A 20,380-nucleotide genomic window follows, 5' to 3' on the forward strand; every position below is an offset into this window, starting at 1 on the left:
AATTGCATGCCCAGGCCCAGAGGCTGATTTTTTTTTTTTTTTTTTGTCGGGGAGACTCCAGGTTCCAACACTTGGATAAAGTGATGGATATCATCATAAACATTTTAAAAACTGGCCCGTAAATAAAATGTTTCACATTCATTCTCCTCTCCCGCTTACACCTGCTTTTCCCTGCTTTCTAGAGACCCCTTCTTTGCTACTAGCTAGAATGGAGAATTTTCTTTTAAATCCCTTGGAGTTTCAATGTTTATACAGTAATTTATTTACAGACATATCATAAAAACCTTGGTGGACCAGTCAAAAATTTTAGAGGAATGAAGAAGCAGAGTATGAAAGAGAACTCTGCAAATAAGCAATTTCAGCAAAGAAAAGTGCTAAATTCTTAGTCAAGAGCTTGACTCAGTAATATTAATGGACTGGAATGGATGATCAGAGTCCCAGGGAATCAAACTGGAACCAAGATGGGCATTCCAGCAAGCTGGCAAGTGCTAACCCAGGACAGTTTGCAACAGACACTGGTCCTAAATATAAGTGAATGATAGTGTTTGTGAATGGTGGTAGATTCACAATTCCTGCATATTTCAGTTCCATGTTCACATGACAGATGCTCAAGGAGAAGTTAGGTTTCAGTATTCCTCAGTGACAATTCTCTTTAAGATAATGTCCCTGGGGGATCCTAAGTGGGTAAAAATTCAATGCACCAGAATGTATCAGCACTAAAATTTACTTGAGTTCAGGAATGATGATGTCTCATGCAAATATTACTTTGTTTGTACCTTGCCAGAGCACTGTACAAAATACTAGTATTCTTGGCTAGAACCAGAAGTTGGTGTAATTTACTTGATTTTCTTTTGAAGTCACTGGACCTACTCTAATTTACACATGGTGAAGTTCTCAGTCATAGTGAGGAAATTGCTACTAAAAAGGAGCTCAGTAATTCTTCAACAAGACTTGAAAAATGCAGAGAATGTTCCAATCCTTGATATTATCATGAATTAGCAAAAAGTTACTACCTGCTCATAAGTTATAATGCACTCATACAGGAAAGATAATGATTAAATTCCATTTCTTTAACTTGGTTGTGATGAGGAGAGTGGGTTGTGTATAAGTATCTGAAAAGCTGTTGTAAGAAAAGGGTTATGGAGAGAGAGAGGAGGGAGCAGAGCAGGGCCATCCTGGGGGGCAAGGGGTGAATCAGGGGAACCAACCCAGGCCCCATGCTTTGGGGGGCCCTGTGGACAGTGCCGTACAGACTCTGCACTCTGGCTGCTTGCCACCCCCACTCCCCCACTCCATGCTCTGGCCGCTTACCATCCCTCCCCCTCCCCGCCACACTGTGCTCTGGCTGCTCACCACTCCCACACAGGCTGATATGCCCCAGGACCCACACAGCCCTAGGTATAACTCTGAAGAGCAGAGACAGAAAGAGAGGAGGGGAAAGAGGGAGAAATAGAGAATATCCTTCTCAGGGGAATATGTTGAAACTATACATTTTGTGAATTCGATGCATTTGTAAAGTAAAATAAATACAGCATAACTTCATAGATCTGGCATCCTTGGGACCTAGCACCTGCTGGAAATTTGAAAATTCTGGATTTTTGAAACATAAGGAAAGTGCATAGCTTCGTGCTGCCTGGCCAGCTGGACACGGGGTGAGAGGTGGGGGGGAAATCTTGCACACAGCAGCTGCCACCGCCATCCACCACCCCATGTCACCGCTTCACATGCGGCCACTGCTACTCCCCTTTCCCCACTCTGCGAATAGCTGCCTGGAGTACACTGCTCAAAAAAGGCTGAAAACCCCTGATATAGTGTATTTTTAAAAAGTGCCGGACTTTTGAGAATTCTGGAATTTTGTAAAACTTATTTGTGAAGTTATACTGTATATTCTTTATCGTATCTCTCAACCAGACATAACGTGAAGACTTAACATTTAGGACTGTCCAGATAGCAAGATGAATAGGGAAATTTTCTTCACCTTGCTTAAGTTGAACTCTTTCAAGCTCCAAGTGTTAAAATAGCTAATACTTTCTAAAACTTACATTACACTTTGAACATGAAGAAAGAGAGAAATCACAAAACCTGATGAAATGTTGAAAATTTATCAGATAATGATGTAGTATGTAATGATAGAGACTTACATGATGCATCACCTAGAATACTGCAGAAGATTCAGAATCATATTTGTTGCTTGACCATATGAAAAAATATCTGAACATTTACAAGAACTGAGCTTTCTTTTGCTAAAAGAATTCAACAATAGAGCTTGAGATTATATACATGTATTTGCTGTGTGGATCACTCTAAAAGAAGTGGTTAGGAGGAAGATGAGGAGAAGGTTGGGATTGCTGCTGCTAACCTTTCATTAGGATTGTCCTGGCTTCTGCCCATTCTGTTCTTCCATCTGTTGTCAGTAGACCAATAGGAGGCAGCCTCTCTTCTTCGTTCTCTGCCATTTTTACTATCTTTCGTAACTGAGTGAACAGATCTCCCTCACTAAGACGGCGGAAATTAATGACAACATCCAAAACAAAGAACTGGAGGGAAATTATAAAAGTCAGGAAGGTTACAAGAAAGTTATACTGAGCTCATTAATGAACAAAAATCTTACTTAATTTGGGATTCCTTGGAAGTGCAGTAGTTTTGCACAGTGGGAATAACACAGCAAAGGGAAGTGGAGTCATAAAACAATGGGACTTGATACTATGTTTACTGCTTTGGGGATTTTACCCTAGGAGCAACCCCATTCATTTCTGTGGAGTTATTCCTGGTATACATTTGATGTGAGAGTCAAATAAGGTACAGATTATTTGAATAACATTTAAAACACCTGACAATTTTAAACCAGGAAGCATGTTAATGATATCCCAGGTCTCAGCTCTTAAAAACAGCCTAAGGAATTTCCCACAGTAATTCTACCACATTTTGACCAGTGTTATTCATTGTAACACTTGAAAAAAAGCAAATCTTTGTTGTTGGAGTGAACCATATTACATTAATGTCAGTGACTTTTAATCAGTGTTGCATGGGCTCTTCTCTTCCTCCTAACTTTAAAAGTATACAAGTGAAATGTCCTTTCTTATTGCATCTGCGTCCTCTGAGTATGTCAGTAAAGGAGGCTAACAGTGGAAATATTTTGTTGAAATACTGGCAGTTCACTATGCGGAGGTGGGGGGGAGAGGGGCAGAGGGAGTGCCTGGGTTTCAGGACTGATGCCAGTGCAATTATCTGTGTATTTTCATTGAGTTCCTTGATTTGTTACTGAACAGTAGAGCTTAACAGATTTATGAAGGAATTATGAAGTGATATATATACAAAATGCCACTCACCTGATTGTTACAAGCAACAATGATGTGCTCTGGTTCTGGCATTACACTACTTTTCTGGGCCACAAGAGTGTCTTTGGTATGTCCTGGAAGACGATAGGAAGAAAAGAGTCCATAGTATTGCTTCATACAGAGAGGCTGACCAGACAGTTGTCCACGAGCAAAATCAACAGGTAAAGCATGGCTGGAGAGAGAGGGGGTGGTAGGGAGGAGAAGCCAGAGAAAGTGGGAGAACGAGAAGAGGGAGAGAGAGAGAGAGACAGAAAGGAAAAGAAATCTAATCTGTCCTTTGTTCTGTTACCATTAGATCAGGTACAACACAAATTGAATAATAAAACAAGATTACAGTATGATGAAAATGGATGAATTCCCATACCAAAATTAAATGCATAATTCCTGGCAGATTCATGCATATTCATCAAGCAACTACATTTACATCAGTGGATATTGTGCTGCAGATGGAAACAATAGCAGGGCATGCAAAACAATGACTGAAACATACTATGAATATGCAGAACACTTGCACTTTTCCTCATCTATTTTGGAATCTTTTAGTATGTAGTCACTGCCTCTCCAGAAGAATGCCTGTTCCTTTTCTCCAAGAACTTTAAGGACTCTGGGGTGAGAGTAGGGAGCTTTTTTAGAAGGGACTTGAAAAAAAATTTGGCATGAAAGCCAGCAGACCAACTGAAACAGATATATAAGCTAGAAGAAAATGATGGGTACTGGAAACCCAGGTCAGAATTGCCTGTCCTCATCTCTGGGAACTAGTAAGATAGAGGGAAATCTAGATTATAAGGGAGTCAACTAATCTTCTAACCAACTCCACTTTTTAGTCCCTTTTATGACGCGTGGGAAAATTAAGTTAAGCAGCTAGCTCCATCCCTTTACTATTATAGGTGTGTGACAACAATGTATGCTAAAAGTGCCTTTTTAGCGACCTGAAAAAAGCTGGTTACTCTACTTCTTTCCTTTTTTGATTTTAGTTTATAGAATATTGTACTGGTGGCATAGTAGGCAATAATGGGTCAGCGGTAGGAACAAGAATGCAAGATGCATGGTCTTGTGGTTGGATCTCTAGACTAAGACTTGGGCTCAATTCCTAACTTTGCTACAGAATTTCTGTGTTATTTACTTCCTTGGGTAAATTCTAAGTTCTTCATCATTAATAATATTTCCCTTCCATCTCGTGTTATTGAGGTTGTACCTCTTTGGGACAGAGGCTGTTCCATGTTCTGGAACAAAGCATAGCACAGCAGATTCCCAATTTGGGAACAGTATTTCAGAAATAGTAAATAATAATAATAATGAGAGGAGATAGTAGAGTAATACGATGGGTTGTGATACGAGGGTGCATGCGTGTGATCATCTCGGGTACAGGACAGTCAACTACATTGATCTAATAGAAAACTTGTGCAGATTTAGTAGATTTTAAGCCAAGGCAGACAATTATTTTGGCTGGAGGGCTGTTTAATGAGTTTTGGTGAGCTATAGAGGGCCACAAGGGTAGCCCTGCCCCCCCGTTCCCTGGTTGCTATCTTAGGACCAGAAATTCCTAACTCCTAACCTTTGCCACTGGAAATCTGTCCCCTTGCCCTGGAAGTACTCCTTTTGGAACAGGGGGAGAACTACCATCTTGGAACTGAAAAAAACTAATGTATATACTAAAAATCAGACATCTACAATAACATATTCTAATTTTATTTCAAAAAATATTTTTGTCCTGATTTGTGTGTGTTTTGTTGTGTATGTAGAGGTGATTGCATAATAGCTTAAAATGAAGTCTTGCTCTTGTACATTATGGGGGGGGCTGTGGGGGCATGTGGAGGGATGTGGCAGGGGATGGGTATGTGGGTATGGGGTTTTTTCAGGTTGCTGTAGGTGTATATGTGTGGATGTGTGTGTATGTGGGCTTTGGGTATGGGGTTTGTGGGGGCCTGTGTGTGTCCGTGTGTGCGAGTGTGGGGAAGGGCACCATGTGGTTCCCAGCTGCATTGTGAGGCTCACAGAACTCTGGCTCTGTGCCTTCATGTAGGGCTCACAGCTAGGGTGCCAGAAACCCCATGGGGAGGCATGGAGATCACCCAGCCTGATGGTGCGGGACTCTCCACAGCTCCTGGCACTGGCGTGCCCTCAGGCCAGGCTGGCTCCATGCGGGTCCTTGTGTTACAGCCAGGAACCAAGTGGCACAGCGCCAGCCTCTGGCTCCATGCCACACCCCATGGGTTTTGGCTGCAATGCTGGGACCTGCATGGAGCTGGCCAGGCCTGGCCCTGCAGCACACAGTTCCCTGCTGCAACATCAGGACCTGCACAACCAACCTGGCCCATCCTGTCCCAGCCTGATGGCTCAGGAATTGAGTGCTGCTGAGCCAGGCCAGCTGGCTCTGTGCTGCACTACATGGTTCCTACCACTACAGCCAGGAACTGCGTGCCGCTGGGCTGGGCCAGCTCCATGCTGTGCCATGCAGCCAGGACCTGTGTGGCATGGCACAGAGCTGGCCAGCCCAGCTGGGCACCTCCCAGTGGCACACAGTTCCCAGCTGCATGGCTGGGACCACAGAACACAGCAGGAGCTAGGCCTGGTCCCTGTGGTTCCCAGCTAGCTGCTGCTGGCCCTGGCCCTGGGACCCTGTGCTCCCATCTGCCCACTCCCTGCCACTTCCCCCACCCCCTGCCACCACTCCCCTTCCCCTGCCACTTCCCTTCCTTCCCTACCTGCTGCCACCATTCCCTCCCACCCCCAGCCCACCTGCTGCTCCATAGCACGCAGTTCCTGGCTGCATGGCCAGGACTGCAGGATGCAGCAGGAGCCAGCCTGGCCCAACCTGGCCCGGCCATGCTGCCACAGTTCCCAGCTGCAAGGCTGGTACCACATGGTGTAGCAGAAGCCAGCTGGGAACCATGGGCACTGGGCCGGACCAGGCCAGGCTCCTGTTGTGCTGGTGATCCTCCCTCCCCACCTCCCTCTACCGGTTTTTATCTGAGTTTCTACTCCTGAATGGAGGGATGGCAGAGGGACAGCCCCATGGTTGCCAGGCCAGAAACCTCGAAGCAGAAGCTTCTGGTTGGGGGCTGGGGGTGAGGTGGGGTGGGGAGGAACCAGGCAGGCCTTGTTGTTGTCGCTACTACCAGCTCCTCCTGGGTCCTGCTGCTGCTGGTGCCTTGTCAGCTTTGATAGGCAGGCACAGGAAGATAATAGTTAATTTTCTAAATTTTCCATGGGCCCTGCAGGCTGGCGAGAATGGCCTGGAGGGCTGGATTTGGCCCATGGGCCGTATTTTGCCCACCTCTGTGTTAAGCTGAGAATTTATTTATAATACTTTGGTGAGAGGTTTGTTTGTTTGTTTTTGTCTCAATATCCTTTCTTTAGCAATTGTATGAAACCACATACTTTGTGAAGTTATGAACTGTTTTTGCATGCCAGTTTTCTATGTTGCATTCACTTGTGTGGTGTTCCAAAATAAGGTACTAATACACTGACTATCATGCTGTTATAACTGCATGATAGTGGAAGGATGATAATTATGAGGAAATATTATATTTGTTAACCAAAGGATGATACCAATAGTAGAAAATAACAGATAAAAGACTAAAGAATTATTACTCAGCTGAGGCAGCAAATACTGAGATAAATCTTTTTTAGATCAGGAGTCAAAATATGAAAGAAAAAATGTTACCCCTTGCTAATGCAATGTGCATTCTTAGCTTGTCTCAGATGAATGCCATGCTGTCATGTAAAGATGTAGTGAACTATATTAATATGCAAAATTATAACTTGTCAATGCTTGTATTTTTAAATATTCAGGCATAATATGACAATAGCACATGTTCTTGAGCTCTGGTGGAGGTTTATGAAGAGCTGTCAAACTCCTTTGAAGTGAAAATTCATATGCTCTTTCCAATGTATTTTCTTGTATCCAGTTCACAAGTATTGAGGACTTAGCTTTGTCTTCTCCAGGCAAATAATGCTGGCATGATGTAAGAGTTCTTCCTGACCAGCAACAAAAATGTTCTGTCTCCCCCATGCAACAAAAGCCAATATACATGACAAATCTGCTAAATCAGTTTCTTTGGGTGCATTTCAGTGGTACTTTTGAAATGTTGTTTACAGTAAAACATGCCATATGTATGTATATATGTGGCACAATACTGTTATTAATGGAACACTTAACAAGGAATGATGGTGATTTTTTTTCCAAGGCTGTATCTTCTACATACAATAGAAAAAGTGGACTAATATTTTTTAATTTAATACTAGTGGTTGAACCTTGAGGGGGAGTGGGGGTCTGTGAGGGAATATTTTCTGATGGAATTTATTATACGACTACAAAGATGTCTTCTAAGAGTTAACCATAAGAGAGAAACAAAGGTCTGACATATAGGGAATGATTTGGTAATTCTGAGCAAGTCTCTCAAGCTAGACATTTTAAAATAATATGCAGGAGGATTGGCAAACTGCTGCTCTACTGCTGTACATTGATCTATTGTTGGAAGGCATGGACTTGTTTGCATAGGTCTGGAACAGTTACTTTAATCAGATTTGTGTTGCACTGTAGATTGAACTTTATATCTTAAAAAAGATAACTGGTATGTCTTAAGAAGAATCCTTCCCTCTCTCTGACACGTCATAGTGTAATAATAAAGCAAAAGTATGTAAAAAGTTGTCAGAGCTACCATGCATTAATCACATCAGTTCCAGACATTAGAACAGCCCAAAGTAGTTGATTTTGAACACCTCAAAGCCTGCTAGAATAAGAGCTTTTTGTGCTTTTATTCAGACAGTAATTCTATTTCCAAACTACTTACGAATCCAATAAAGCTTTATAATCAAGCACTCCAGAAATGAGATTGGCTGCAAACCTGTAAATAAGAGATGGAAATTACATCACTTTTCTGCCATGAATTAACTCTCTACTACTCCTTAGAGTTTTCAGTATGAAACTGAAAAGGCTACAAAAGAACAGTTACACTCTGGAGAATGAGTGTCTCTGTTTTGATGAGATAAATAAGTCTTCTAACTTGACTAATTGCAAGACACACACTTCCAAGCATAGACATTTGTCGACTAAAGATTACTTAAGGTTTAATCAAAATTATCTGGATTGGATACTATATGAGGATACTTGAAAGTTGCTGTTTCCAGAATGAGAAAGGTGGCTGTATATTTGATAAGGTACTTAACACTGGCTTCATTATAAAAGCATATAGTTTGTTTGAGTCCCTGCTGTTCTGAAACAGATATTCTTTTTCAAGAATTGTAGGGCGGGTACATCATTTCCTGATGCTTCCCATTTACTATGCTCCTGAATAGGATCCTCTATGTGAAAAGTGTTTTGTTTGTTACAGTATGTGCATTAGAAAAATGCAAAGCAGAGTTTCAGAGAAAACAATGTGCACAATAAATCTATTCAGTTATGAGAGGAGGCATTTATGATAATGTTTAAAATAGAAATAGAATTTAAAAAGACATGGCATGTTGTCAATGCAAAACATTAAATAGTACCCGTCAGCTTCAAGGTTCTGGTTGTTTTTTAAAACTATAATAGTATAAATCCATACACAGTTAATTATTTTAGTAATGAGTAGCTGGAGAGTGCTAAAAGCAAAGAAGAAAACTACAATATTCAAAGACAGACTGGCTCTGCTTTTGCGATTTAAAAGTAAAGGTTTAGCAAAGGTTGAAAAATTGAACATTTTTTTTAATAGTGTCTGGGGATGTATATTATGTATTTGGCTTAGTTTTTACTTTTTAAAATAAATTTAACTTCTCATATCTCCATGCAGGAATATGGTCAATTAAAAAAAATGGTGGTTGAATAAGGATGCTATTTGAAGCAATAGGTCTCTAGAGAGCTTGTATACATTGTTTATATATGGTCAAAGAAATTATCAAAATGTAATTGCATTACTCCTGGTTAAGGTTTTTGCAAACACTGGGTGTTTCTACACAAGACGCTACTGCGCACTAGCATTGGTAGGCACTAACCAAGATGTGACACTACTGCATAGTAGCATCTGAAAAAAAAATGTGGGTACACTACTGTGCAAAAACGCATGGCTGGGACTTGCATAAGCAAGTACTCAATGACTGTGCAGTAACAACTGTGCAGTCTGCCATTCATGTAGATGCAGCCACTGTTGGCTAATGAACCTTCTTTCCCTTATGATCTGATTCTAAGTAAACTCTGCTGGTTATGCATAGAGTCATTCTGCATGAGACTCACAAATGTCTTGCATTATAAAACTGAATTTCAAATTCTATTTTGTACACTTTACAGCATTCTTCTACATTAGTCCATGGTCCTGATTCCAGACAGAGAAAGACCATATGCAAAGTCTTTATTAATTAGACTTCAAATATATTAACTCATCTGGGAACACTAGCTGGGAAGAAACTGCACTGTGCAGGCCATTGTTCCGTCCTAATTTCCAACTCTTTGGGACAGCCGCTGTCATTCTTTTCTCTTCAAAAAACAGCCTTCCCTCGTATGATGGTTATGTGGGTACTGCCTTCCCTGCAGGGTTAAAACAGTGATTCCTGAATTTTGTGTACCTGGGGCACATTTTTGTCTGCATTAAAATTGGTGGTGGGGTGTGTGTGTACGTGTGTGTGTGTGTGTGTGTGCGTGCACGCACACATAATGCATTCAATTTCCCTGCTAGAACAAATTATATCAGTATTGAGACTTACTGTTTAAAAAAACACCTCTGCATCTTTTCTGAATTTCACAGCACCCCAGTTGAAAGAAATCATTGAGCTGGATATAAATTTGGAAAAGATACGGAGGGGGGCCTTGAAGCTAAGAAAATGGAGAATCACTGATATAGCTGGTGCTGAAGCTGCTTCTGCTGGGTCTGTCATGCTGACAGCCACCCCTTGGCGCCCCTCCTGCCAACCTTGGGAGCGTAGAAAGAGTGGAAGGGATGAGTTGGGCTGCAAAGTTTAGCTCTGGGGTGTCCACCCACCTGCTTACAGCAAAGCATGGTACTAGGAATGTTCTTGGGGGCAGAGGGGTGATGCAGGGGCTGCCTGGGAGTTGTGAAGGGCAGGACAAGGTGCCAGCAGCAGTGGCAGTCCTCAAAAGGAGCAGCTGCAGGTGCTTTTGGAGTAGCTATGGCTGGCTCAAAGTGCTGGTTGGGGTAGGAGAGCATTTACTTTCTCTCACAGGGGATCTTGCAGTTCATTTCCATCACTCTCCTGGCACTCTAGCGTGCCATAGCACACCCTTTGGGAATTTCTGGGTCAAGCGCATATGAAATGGCATTGTCATGTGCTATTTCAGCTGTTTCCAGCTTTCTTAGGGTCTTGCCCTTGATTCTAAATTAAACATTTACTTTTAGAGAATCAGACCTCATATACAATGAGTAACTGCAGTGGATACCTACTGAATTTGAAATGACATGATTCTAACTTCCCAACCCACTCAGTACGGTTCCTGACATTCTGGAGGGGAAAGCAACGAAAACAATATGGCCTTAGCCAGTCTGGCAGTGAGGGTGTAAATACAGTCCCCATTGCCCCTGATACTCATGGGTGAATTGCCCCTCTCCTGCACCAGTTCCATTCAACTCCTGCTACAGACTCCCTACATCCTAATATAACCTGAATGCTGGCCCTTCAGGGAGCAATGACTTAAGTACACTATGGCCTGCCCTGCCAGCATATGGGTAGTGGGGAGCATATTATCTTCATCAATGGCCCCAAAACAGTGGTTTATAATCATATTGTTGGAGTGCGTTGATACTAATCCTTTCCAGTTGGTTTCAGATTGATTCAATATTAGCAACCTTAATAACCTTTCTTCATGCTGGTGTAGCCTTAGGGTTCCTGGGAAAGACGGGAGATTGGGCAGCATACTAACTTTTGTGTTTCCATTTTTCCCTACTTATCAGTGTCCAGGAGACTAAATTGAACACATTTTTTCTTCTGAAATGGCACGGAGACCTCAGACTAGCCTGGCTGATATACAGGTTTTTGCTACAGCTCCCTGGACACGTCTACATGTGCCCTTGACTGATCATATGGTACTGCTGCACAGTCATTTAGTACTTGCTTTAGTGCTTTAGCAAGTACTAAATAACTACGCAGTACCCACCGGTACTGCAAAGTCACGGTGCTCATGGTTATTTTTAGATGCTTCAGTGATGTTCTATCTTGCGTAGATGCACCCACTGAGCTGTAAGTGTAGCAAGTTAGACACTTTCACTTCGAGCACCAGCAAATACATTTTCTATCAAGTACATTAAGGCTTAGGGGAAGCACCTGATAAGCAGTTTATGATGATTCACAAATATTCATTGTTTTAAAAGTTCCTCAACTTTATTTTGTATTTTTATTTATCCTCAAAATGACAAATGTAATGGCAATTTTCTCTGTGAAAATCATAATTTGGACTTTGTGTTTCTGTACGAGTGACACTAAAGGTTGTGGAGAATAGTTTGATGATCAGAACTCTCATTTCATTTTACAAGCTAATAGTCTCTTTGTCAGAGTAGCAGTTTTAAAGTATTCTTTCATTACCAAAAGCTTCAGAGTTTTTAAGATGTTACCTTAGTTGGTCATTTACATCCTTGAAATACTGATGAGGAAAGATAATTGCTGGACTGGAATTTACTGGGAGAGCCAACCGATTGTTGAGATACATGTCATCCAACCAGTAGTCAAACACCTAGCAAAAGAGGACAACATATCTATGTGTTGCCGAGTATAATAAGCAGTATGTGTCTGTTGTATGATGGGTTGGTGGCATTGCATCACATCTGTTTAATGGAGCCATTGATCACTTTCAGTCTGGACTCAGTGACCTCACTTCAGTCTAAATCAGCCACAAATCCATACTTTTATCATTCGATCAATGGCAATTAACAGTGCATGCCATTAAAAATTAAACAAGTATCATATTGTGGTATTTCCCATATTTTCTATTTATTTCTTCCATGAAAAAGAATTCTCTGAATACACCATAAAGTGTGATTAGTTCTGAATGATGTTTACTGTATTTTCAACAGATGGGTAGAATTTAACCAGTATAGACTTTCCTTATGGAGAAATTGGCTGACATTGCTGAGATGCCATTTTTATTATCATCTATTGATCACCATCAATATGCTTTCTATGATGCAGTACACAGAAGAAATAGCCCCAAAGAACTTGTAGTTGAAGGCTCTATTTCTATGGCTAATGGCATGTAGATGGAATACTGAGCTTGTACAGACTTGCCTAATATTTGTGAGTGGTGGAATCCTTTCAGTTCACTAGTGCACAAGGGGTTCATCTGTACAAGACTCAGTAGAGCAGTTTACTGCACAGTAACCATTCGAGTCTACATGTGCACATGCTTACTGTGTAGTGAATTGCTTTAATCACAAGTAAATTTGCTACCTGCAAATTCAAGTAGCAAATTTACTTGTGATCAGTTACTGCTCAGTAACGCTCATGTAGATGCCTGACTGGGAGCAAATCTGCTCCTGGTCAGCTGGCCAGCAGAGGGCAGGAGATTGCTCCCTGCCCCTGGGACCTGCCGCTGGGGCAGGCTCTGCCACCGGAGCCTGGGTATGGACTATATCTACCTGTCCCGGCAGCAGGGAGCTCTCATCCCCCTGCTTCGAGATCATGATTGGGAGGGATGGATGGTGGGCTGGGAGATCCTTATCTTCTGGCCCCCACTTTGCCATCATAATTGGGAAGCAGGGGGCTGGGAGATCCTTATCTCTCAGCACCGGCTCCATGATATGAGGCCAGCACTCAGAGACTCTTATCTCCCAGCCCAAGCCCCGTGAATCAGGCTTGGGCTGGGAGATAAGGATCTCTCAGCCCCTGCTTCCCAATTGCAAGGTTGGGGCTGGGAGCTCTGTGCTGGTACGGGATGGGGACCCTGTTCCCTGTGCAGCTGCATGATATAATGCACATGTAGACACACCTAAGAAGTTGCAAGATCAGAATTTAAATTATACCCATGGTAACTTTAGAAACAAAACAATGAGGGCTTAAACTTTGAAAAGTGAACCCCCGTCCAAATTTCCCTAAAAATTTCCCTTAAAAAGCCCTTCTGCTTGTAATGAATAGCTTCCACATAGGGATGCAAAATTCTATTGTCTGCCATAGTCTGCAGATACTCTAAAACCAAATATCTCATATCTAAACCACATTCGCTTTTTTCTTAATGAAGTGTTGACCTGGAAACCTAACAATAACATGAACATTAATACTTAAAAAAAATATTGCTAGCATTTTGGAAACATCCCACCCATGTGGTCTAGGTGGTAAAAGCTAAATAAGAACACACAGCACCTTTTCTCACATTTGACCCCAGGACTTGATTCCAGACCGTGACCTGACAGTAAAATTTTTCATATAAATCGATGATCATGTGCAGAACTTTAAAAATCACTCTTAAACAATCATGCTTAACACAAGACACTCTCTTTCAAATCCTTATTTTGCTTACCCAGTTTCCAGACTTCTCTCTTCTTTCTAGAAGTTTTTGCTGTAACAATTCTCCTAAGCCTTCTGTACCTCCAAATTGTTCCACTATGGCCTCAGTCTTCCTAAATTGCCCCTCTGGCACCAAGTGTTTATTGCAGTTTAAGTACATGTGTAGGGTCTGGTGCAGTGGAGGGACAGGAAGCTTGGGCAATGTCTAATGATAAAAAGACAGAATGGTAACTATGGTAACTTTATACATTTGTAAAGTGTCTTTGGCTTTTGTGTAAATACAAGAGATAATGTAAATATTCTGGAGGAATATATGAATTCAGGATGGGTCTTGGCATTGAGACATTAAACCTGAGAACTGGTGTACAATTCAATTTGTCCCCTTCCCCCCACCCCCGCTATGCCTTTTCTTTCAGAAACGGTTTCAGTTTCATTGGGAAGCTTTCCTTTTGGAAGTTTCTTTATTTGAACAAGTTAGGGTGGCATAAGTGAGTTCTAATAGGATACTGGTATATTTCTAGGCTTCACAGCATTTGATTTTTATTTTTTAAATAATTTTGACTGCTAAAAATTGATGTTTATTTTTAAGTATAGGATACTGGTATATTTCTAGGCTTCACAGAATTTGATTTTTATTTTTTAAATAATTTTGCCTGCTAAAAATTGTTTTTTATTTTTAAGTATTTATTAAGATTTTATTGATTAATTTTTTCAGGATTGCACAATATTGGGCCTTTTTCAATTTCTATCAATTTAAAATTTCAGGATTGCATGAAATTGAGTGTGGGGGGCAGACAATCTTAGTAATGACAGTATATTGTTAAAAGCTTTATAAAAGCACATATCAAAATATAAAAAGTAAATATCCATAAATCAATAAATCATACCTGCTTTAAATCATTCTATTCATTCATCAGGAAAGTGTCAGGCAGGTAGGGACCAGAAGAGGAGAGTAATGACACTCCTAGAGCTCTGGAAACACTGGGAGAGGCAGCAGCTGCCCTCAGCCCCTTGTGCTTAGCTGGCCTGGTCTGGCCTAGGCAGGACTCCATTGTCACCAGGCTGGAGCCTCAAATACTCTATGCCAGTGGTTCCCAAACTCTGACAGATTGTGCACCACCAATTTAAAATGATATAACCTTAAGTACCACCAGGTGGGGGGTGTATGGTAGGGTGTGTGGGGGGCTGTGAGTGTGGGGAAGCATAGGGTATGTTGGGGGGTTGTGTATATGTGGGGTGTTATAGGGTATGATGGAGGGTGGGGGGGTGTGGGGACCCCCTGCACTCCCTCCCCCATGGCACAGCAGGCAGGGGTGCTCAGGGCGCCTGGCAGGACTCGGCTATGGCCAGCACTGCACATTGCAGCAAGAGGCTCATCCTCCGCTGGGCAATCTGTTGCTAGCATTCTCCACACTTGCTGGGCATGGGAGGGAAGCCCTACCTGCTGGAGCTGGCTGCCTTCCCCGCCCTGCAGGGTTGCACAGCCCCAGCAGGGAAGGCAGCAGCTCCAGCGCATGGGGCTTCCCTCCTGTGCATGGTGAGTGCGTGTGGGGACCACTCGCTGCACATGCATGTGAGGACTGCTCGCTGTGATATGCTGCAGTGGTCAAAGCCATGCCCCACTGGGCACATGCACCAGGCACAAGTGCCACCTCCTGCCGCTGCCGCATACCACTGACAGGTTGTCTGCATACTGCTGGTGGTATGCATACCACAGATTGGGAACAACTGCTGTGGTGGGAAAAATGCACCCCGCAGGCCAGATGTGGCCCTCCGGGCCATTCTATCCAGCCCATGGAGCCCCTAAAAAATTTAGAAAATTAATATTTATCTGCCCCTGGCTGCCTGTCATGCGGCCCTCAATGATTTGCAAAAACTCAGTAAATGGCCCTCCACCTGAAATAACTGCCCATCCCTACACTACCCTCTTTCCCCCTCTGGGCTTTGGGAAGGGTTTTTTTTAAGTAGCCTCCAGCCTACTTCCTGCACCTGTAAGGCAGCAGCTAATTGCTTAATTGATGAGTTATTAGGCTGCCTATTGCTTTACTCTTTAATGTCTCTGGCCTCTGTCCCTCCATCTCTTTCTTCACTGTCCAGTAACTGGGATAAAGCTTTCCTTTTAGAGTCCCCTTTCTATAAATGTTGATTATTACCTGTGGAAATACTTTATTTTCCATCTGCCTGTAGGTGTGAGGTGAAATTGCCATTTATAGTTGTTTAGCGATAAAAATTGAATCCTGCCAAGTGTATATATCTCTAACTAGCACTGCTTTTGTCATTGTGGTGGTTAAACAGGGAGTCACTGTAATGTGTCACTTGAAAGGAGCTGCTTCAGGGATGGTGTAACGGAATCAGAAGCTCCTGTTACTTTAAAGGGTGCAGTAGGCTAGGCTTGCTGTGTAAGCAGGCTGCTGGCCAAGGCCAGCTGCTTGAAAGCGAACAGACCAGGAACAGCAAGGATAGGTGCTACTGTTAGGGAGGGATTACCTTGCAGCTAGCTGCACTGTAATTAGCAGCTAAGGGGCAGGATTACTTCCAGGCAGCCAGCAGGTGAAGGCTGTAAGCAGTTGGATTAGCCTGTGGCAGAGGGCAGGCTGGCCACTAGGCAAAAGGGGAAACCCCTGTGTGTGGCTGGAAGCCACATGATCAGAAGGGGTGGTGCTTCAGGGCATATAAACAGAGTGCCCGAGACAAAGCAGGAAATCTGGTCCAGCTTGCTGCAGGGAAAGTAACTCCTAAGGAGAGGCGTTGTAGGAAAAGGACTGGCAGGCACCTAAGCTACCTAAGAGAGTTAAGGAGGTAGTCTCCCTAGGTACTATAACTAGGGACCTACCGAAATTGTGGTGAAAGTGGGCTGTGTGGTGACTCCTTTAATCCTACAGTTTCCCCTGTGCACACACCCTCTTCCCCTGCCAGTGATTGGTAGAGGGGCCTCACCGCAGTTTTTAAATATGTTGTGACTTTTGTTTCTCTGCCAGTCAACAGCAAGCAATGGGGCCATTGGAGCCTCTCAACCAATCAGCAGTAGAAGGCAAAAACCATGCTGTATTTAACACCATGGTTTTTGCTTCCCTGCCAATCCAGAGTGAGCAGTGAGGCCTCTTCACCAATCAGTGGCAGTGAGAGGGTGTGTGGGAGAAACTGCAAGATTAAAGGAACCACTGTGTAGCCCACTTCTGCTGCAATGTTGGTAAGTCCCTAACTATAACATCCATGGAGGCATGGCAGGTGAGGTAGAAAAGGGGAGAATAACCTGAGGAACTGAAGTGGGGCAGGAGTAGGTTGGCCACTGGGAGGTATCATGGCCACCCCTGGGGCCAGGTCCTGCTACAGATGGTTTTCATGCAATCTGATGGGGTGGAAGCTATCTATTGAGGAGCATAGTTAGTTAGCTATGCCGGGGTGCTCTCCTGGCTCACAGGCCCAATCTAGCCCCATGTCGTCCAGCCTGCGGGGCCCTGTATACTGGGTTGGGTCTGCAGGGCCTGATCCCAGTGTGCAGGACCAGTATGGATCCCCTGGAGTCTAGTCCTGGTGCATGGGGTCTGATTTGGCCTGCAGACTGTCCCATGCCTTTTGTATGGCTTGTGGTGCCAAAATGTTGAGCACTGCTGGGCTATGCCATAATATATCAGTGGCAGCTCCCAACAATATTACTTTTGTTGGCATAATTTGGGGATTGAGCATTAGGGCTGTGCAAAATTTCTCTTGCTGTTTCATTTTGATGCTGCTTCAATTTCAAACAGCTTTGAAATGAAATGAGGCCAGTCAAAATGTTTCAAAAGTTTCAAAGCCAGCAGCCAGCTAGGTGGTGAGCAGGGGAGGGGAGGGCTGCACTCACAGCAGCTCCACGCAGCCCCATGTGGCTCAGCCCAGGGAGGAGCACAGCCCTGGCTCTCCTTCCCTCCCGCCACTAGGCTGTGCTCCTTGGGGCTGGCAGAGCCAATTGGAGAGCAGTGCCAGCTCTTCCTGCCTCCTGATGTCGGGCTGCACTCCAGCTGGCTCCAGCAGCCCCATGGAGCTCAGCCCGGTGGCAGGAGGCAGGCAGAACTGGGCTGAGTTCCACGGGGCTGAAAGCTGCTGTGTACCCAGCCTGGTGCAGCCCCTGGGCTTCAAGCAGCTGGGAACCCTGTCCAGGGGCTGCGGCACGCCGGCCTGCACCAAGCTGGGTTCCCAGCCTCTTAAAGCCCGGTGCAGCTGCTTGAAGCCGGATCGCTTCAAGTTCCCAGCCACCTGAAACCCAGTTGGAGTGCTAGGGAGGGGAGCTCACCTGGGCTCAGTTTCCTTCCCCAGCTCCACTGCAGCACTGGGGAGGGAAAATGAGCTGGGCTGAGTTTTCTTCTTCAGCCCAATCCCAGTGCTGGGGAGGGAAACTCAGCTGAGCTGAGTTCCCTTCCCCATTCCCATCACAGTGCTGGGGAGGGGAACAGAGTTGGGCTGAGTTCCTTTCCCCAGCTTGATAGAAACAAAACAGCGTTGAAACAGCAAAACTGTTTCGATGGAATGGAACAGGGTTTTTGAAACAAAACAAAACTCAAAATGAAACACTGTTCCATCGAAACACCAAAAAAGATGTCAAAGCAGAATGCTGCTGTTCCCACAGCCCTATTGTGCATCTCTTTATTTTATAATGTACAATTAATTGTAACAAATACCATCTTCCATTTAAAAATAAAAAAAGGAAGAAAGTCTGGTAGGAAAGACATGCAAGGATCAACGGAAGACAGAAAAACTGTGAGGGATTCTGATCTGAAAATGCAAAGTGCATTTCTAGAAAGGGATATATCTGCATCAGAGCTCCTTATATGCATCTATTAGTATTTATTGTATGGTGCAATGTCTGTGAGGTCCTGCTCCGTTTAATAGGTATTTATTTATTTTGTTTCATTAACATGCAAACTTCAGATTTTCCCCCCATTCAGAATACTAGAAATTGCTTTATAGCAAGCTTGTTTCATTAGCAGAGGGGTGGGAACCAAGGATATCTGAACTCCAGTAGTCCAAGCCACTAAGTAAGGATCATCATTTTGCTTTAGTTTCCCCTTTGTAAAACATTGATAATAGTTTCCTATTAGGAGTCTAATGAAATTAATTGTTTGACATTAATGATGATTCCTAAGAGGATGGACCTAGACTGTGGTGGCAGGTGACGGAACAAGGAGCATGGTCTCAAGTTGCAGCAAGGGAAGTTTAGGTTAGATATTAGGAAAAACTTTCTCACTAGGAGGGTAGTAAAGCACTGGAACAGGTTACCCAGAAAAGTTATGAAATCTCCATCCTTGGAGGATTATAAGATCCAGCTAGACAAAGCCTTGGCTGTGATGATCTAGTTGGGGATGGTCCTGCTTTGAGCAGGAGGTTGGACTAGATTACCTCCTGAGGTCCTTTCCAACCCTAATTTTGTATGATTCTATGATTTTAAGGGCTAGCTTAGCCTGAAAGGCACTGAGTGTATCATATATTGAACAGTAATAAAATGTTCTTTAAGGGCATCTATACATGTGATGGAAGTCTGCTCCAATGCGTGCTAATTAGCACACATCGGAGCAGACTTGATTAATTAAGTCTGTTGTGAGTCTGTGGAAGCATGCTAATTAGCACTCTCTAGCAGCCCCTGCATCACATATTCAGTGTCCCTGCATTTCAGAATGGTGATGGGGGTACTTTAACTAAAGCTCATTGAATGAGCTTTAGTTAAAGCACCCCTGCTGCCATTTTGAAGAACAGGACTTTGAATACATGGGATGCTGTGGGCCCTTTAATTAGAGTGGCTCTGATAGCCACTCTAATTAAAGCACCCCGCTCCCCCACAGAGCATGTGTATAGATGTCAAAAGGCTTTGTCTGTTTCATGCACAACATGGGCATACCTCTTCCTGTAGAAATTTAGTAGGTCAGTTGTGATGAATATGCAAAACTTTATCTCTTATTGATAAAGTTTTACCTCTGGTTTGACTGCATTTTTTCTAAGGTGTATTGCTGTTAATTCCATTGCTTTACTGAAACTTTAACTGGACGGATACCATAACTAATACTAGCACATCTAAACACAATAGCATGCATCTAATTAACACACTTTTAGCTTAAATTTCCCAATGCAATTAATCAATTATTTTAACATTTTTACCCAGCTGTCTTGCAAATGGGTTGTGTGTGAACGTTTTGATAGACCTGTACAAAAAAGAATGAATACATATGTCTTTTCAGACTCAGTTATCATGAACCTTTGTGTCTCAGCTTCTCTAGTGCAGAATGGGGATTGTAATATTTAACTAACTACTAATCCTCTCAGGGGTGTGTGAGGAAGAATTAATGTTTGTGCTTTGAATATGAAAAGTACTGATAATACATCAAAGTTCCTGATGCTAGATTGTTGCTGGATACCAATGCTTCCCCACAAAGAAATGAGTTCTGGAGTAGTGCTTGTATTTACCAGTGAATTTCATTTATAGTACTCCTATACGCAATCAAGTTTTCCCTATTTTGGTCTAGAATCAGTCACTTACAGTCTCATCTTTGCTGCATGCATCTTTCGCTATCTTCTGGGTGGGTTTTTCTAGGACAGGCATCCTTGCATTTCTTTTGGTTTTTTTTTTTTTTTTTTTTTTTTTTTTTTTT

At 43.1% G+C, this 20,380-nt stretch overlaps 1 protein-coding gene across 1 annotated transcript in view; it reads right to left on the reverse strand.

Annotated features, from left to right (window-relative positions):
* CHAT (choline O-acetyltransferase) overlaps positions 1 to 20,352 on the reverse strand; it is a 61,790-nt gene extending 41,438 nt beyond the window's left edge. Inside the window, exons 1-6 of the mRNA XM_019502283.1 lie at positions 20,269 to 20,352; positions 13,777 to 13,968; positions 11,879 to 11,997; positions 8,135 to 8,188; positions 3,330 to 3,510; positions 2,360 to 2,537 (exon numbers count right to left, since the gene is read on the reverse strand). Coding sequence (XP_019357828.1) covers positions 2,360 to 2,537; positions 3,330 to 3,510; positions 8,135 to 8,188; positions 11,879 to 11,997; positions 13,777 to 13,968; positions 20,269 to 20,331 — 787 coding nt within the window. The 5' untranslated portion in view covers positions 20,332 to 20,352. The remainder of the gene's footprint in view (positions 1 to 2,359; positions 2,538 to 3,329; positions 3,511 to 8,134; positions 8,189 to 11,878; positions 11,998 to 13,776; positions 13,969 to 20,268) is intronic.
* Positions 20,353 to 20,380: the final 28 nt, after the last annotated feature.

This window comes from Gavialis gangeticus, unplaced genomic scaffold, assembly GCF_001723915.1.
Source record: "Gavialis gangeticus isolate Ggan-Ray unplaced genomic scaffold, GavGan_comp1, whole genome shotgun sequence".
Lineage (NCBI taxonomy): Eukaryota > Metazoa > Chordata > Crocodylia > Gavialidae > Gavialis > Gavialis gangeticus.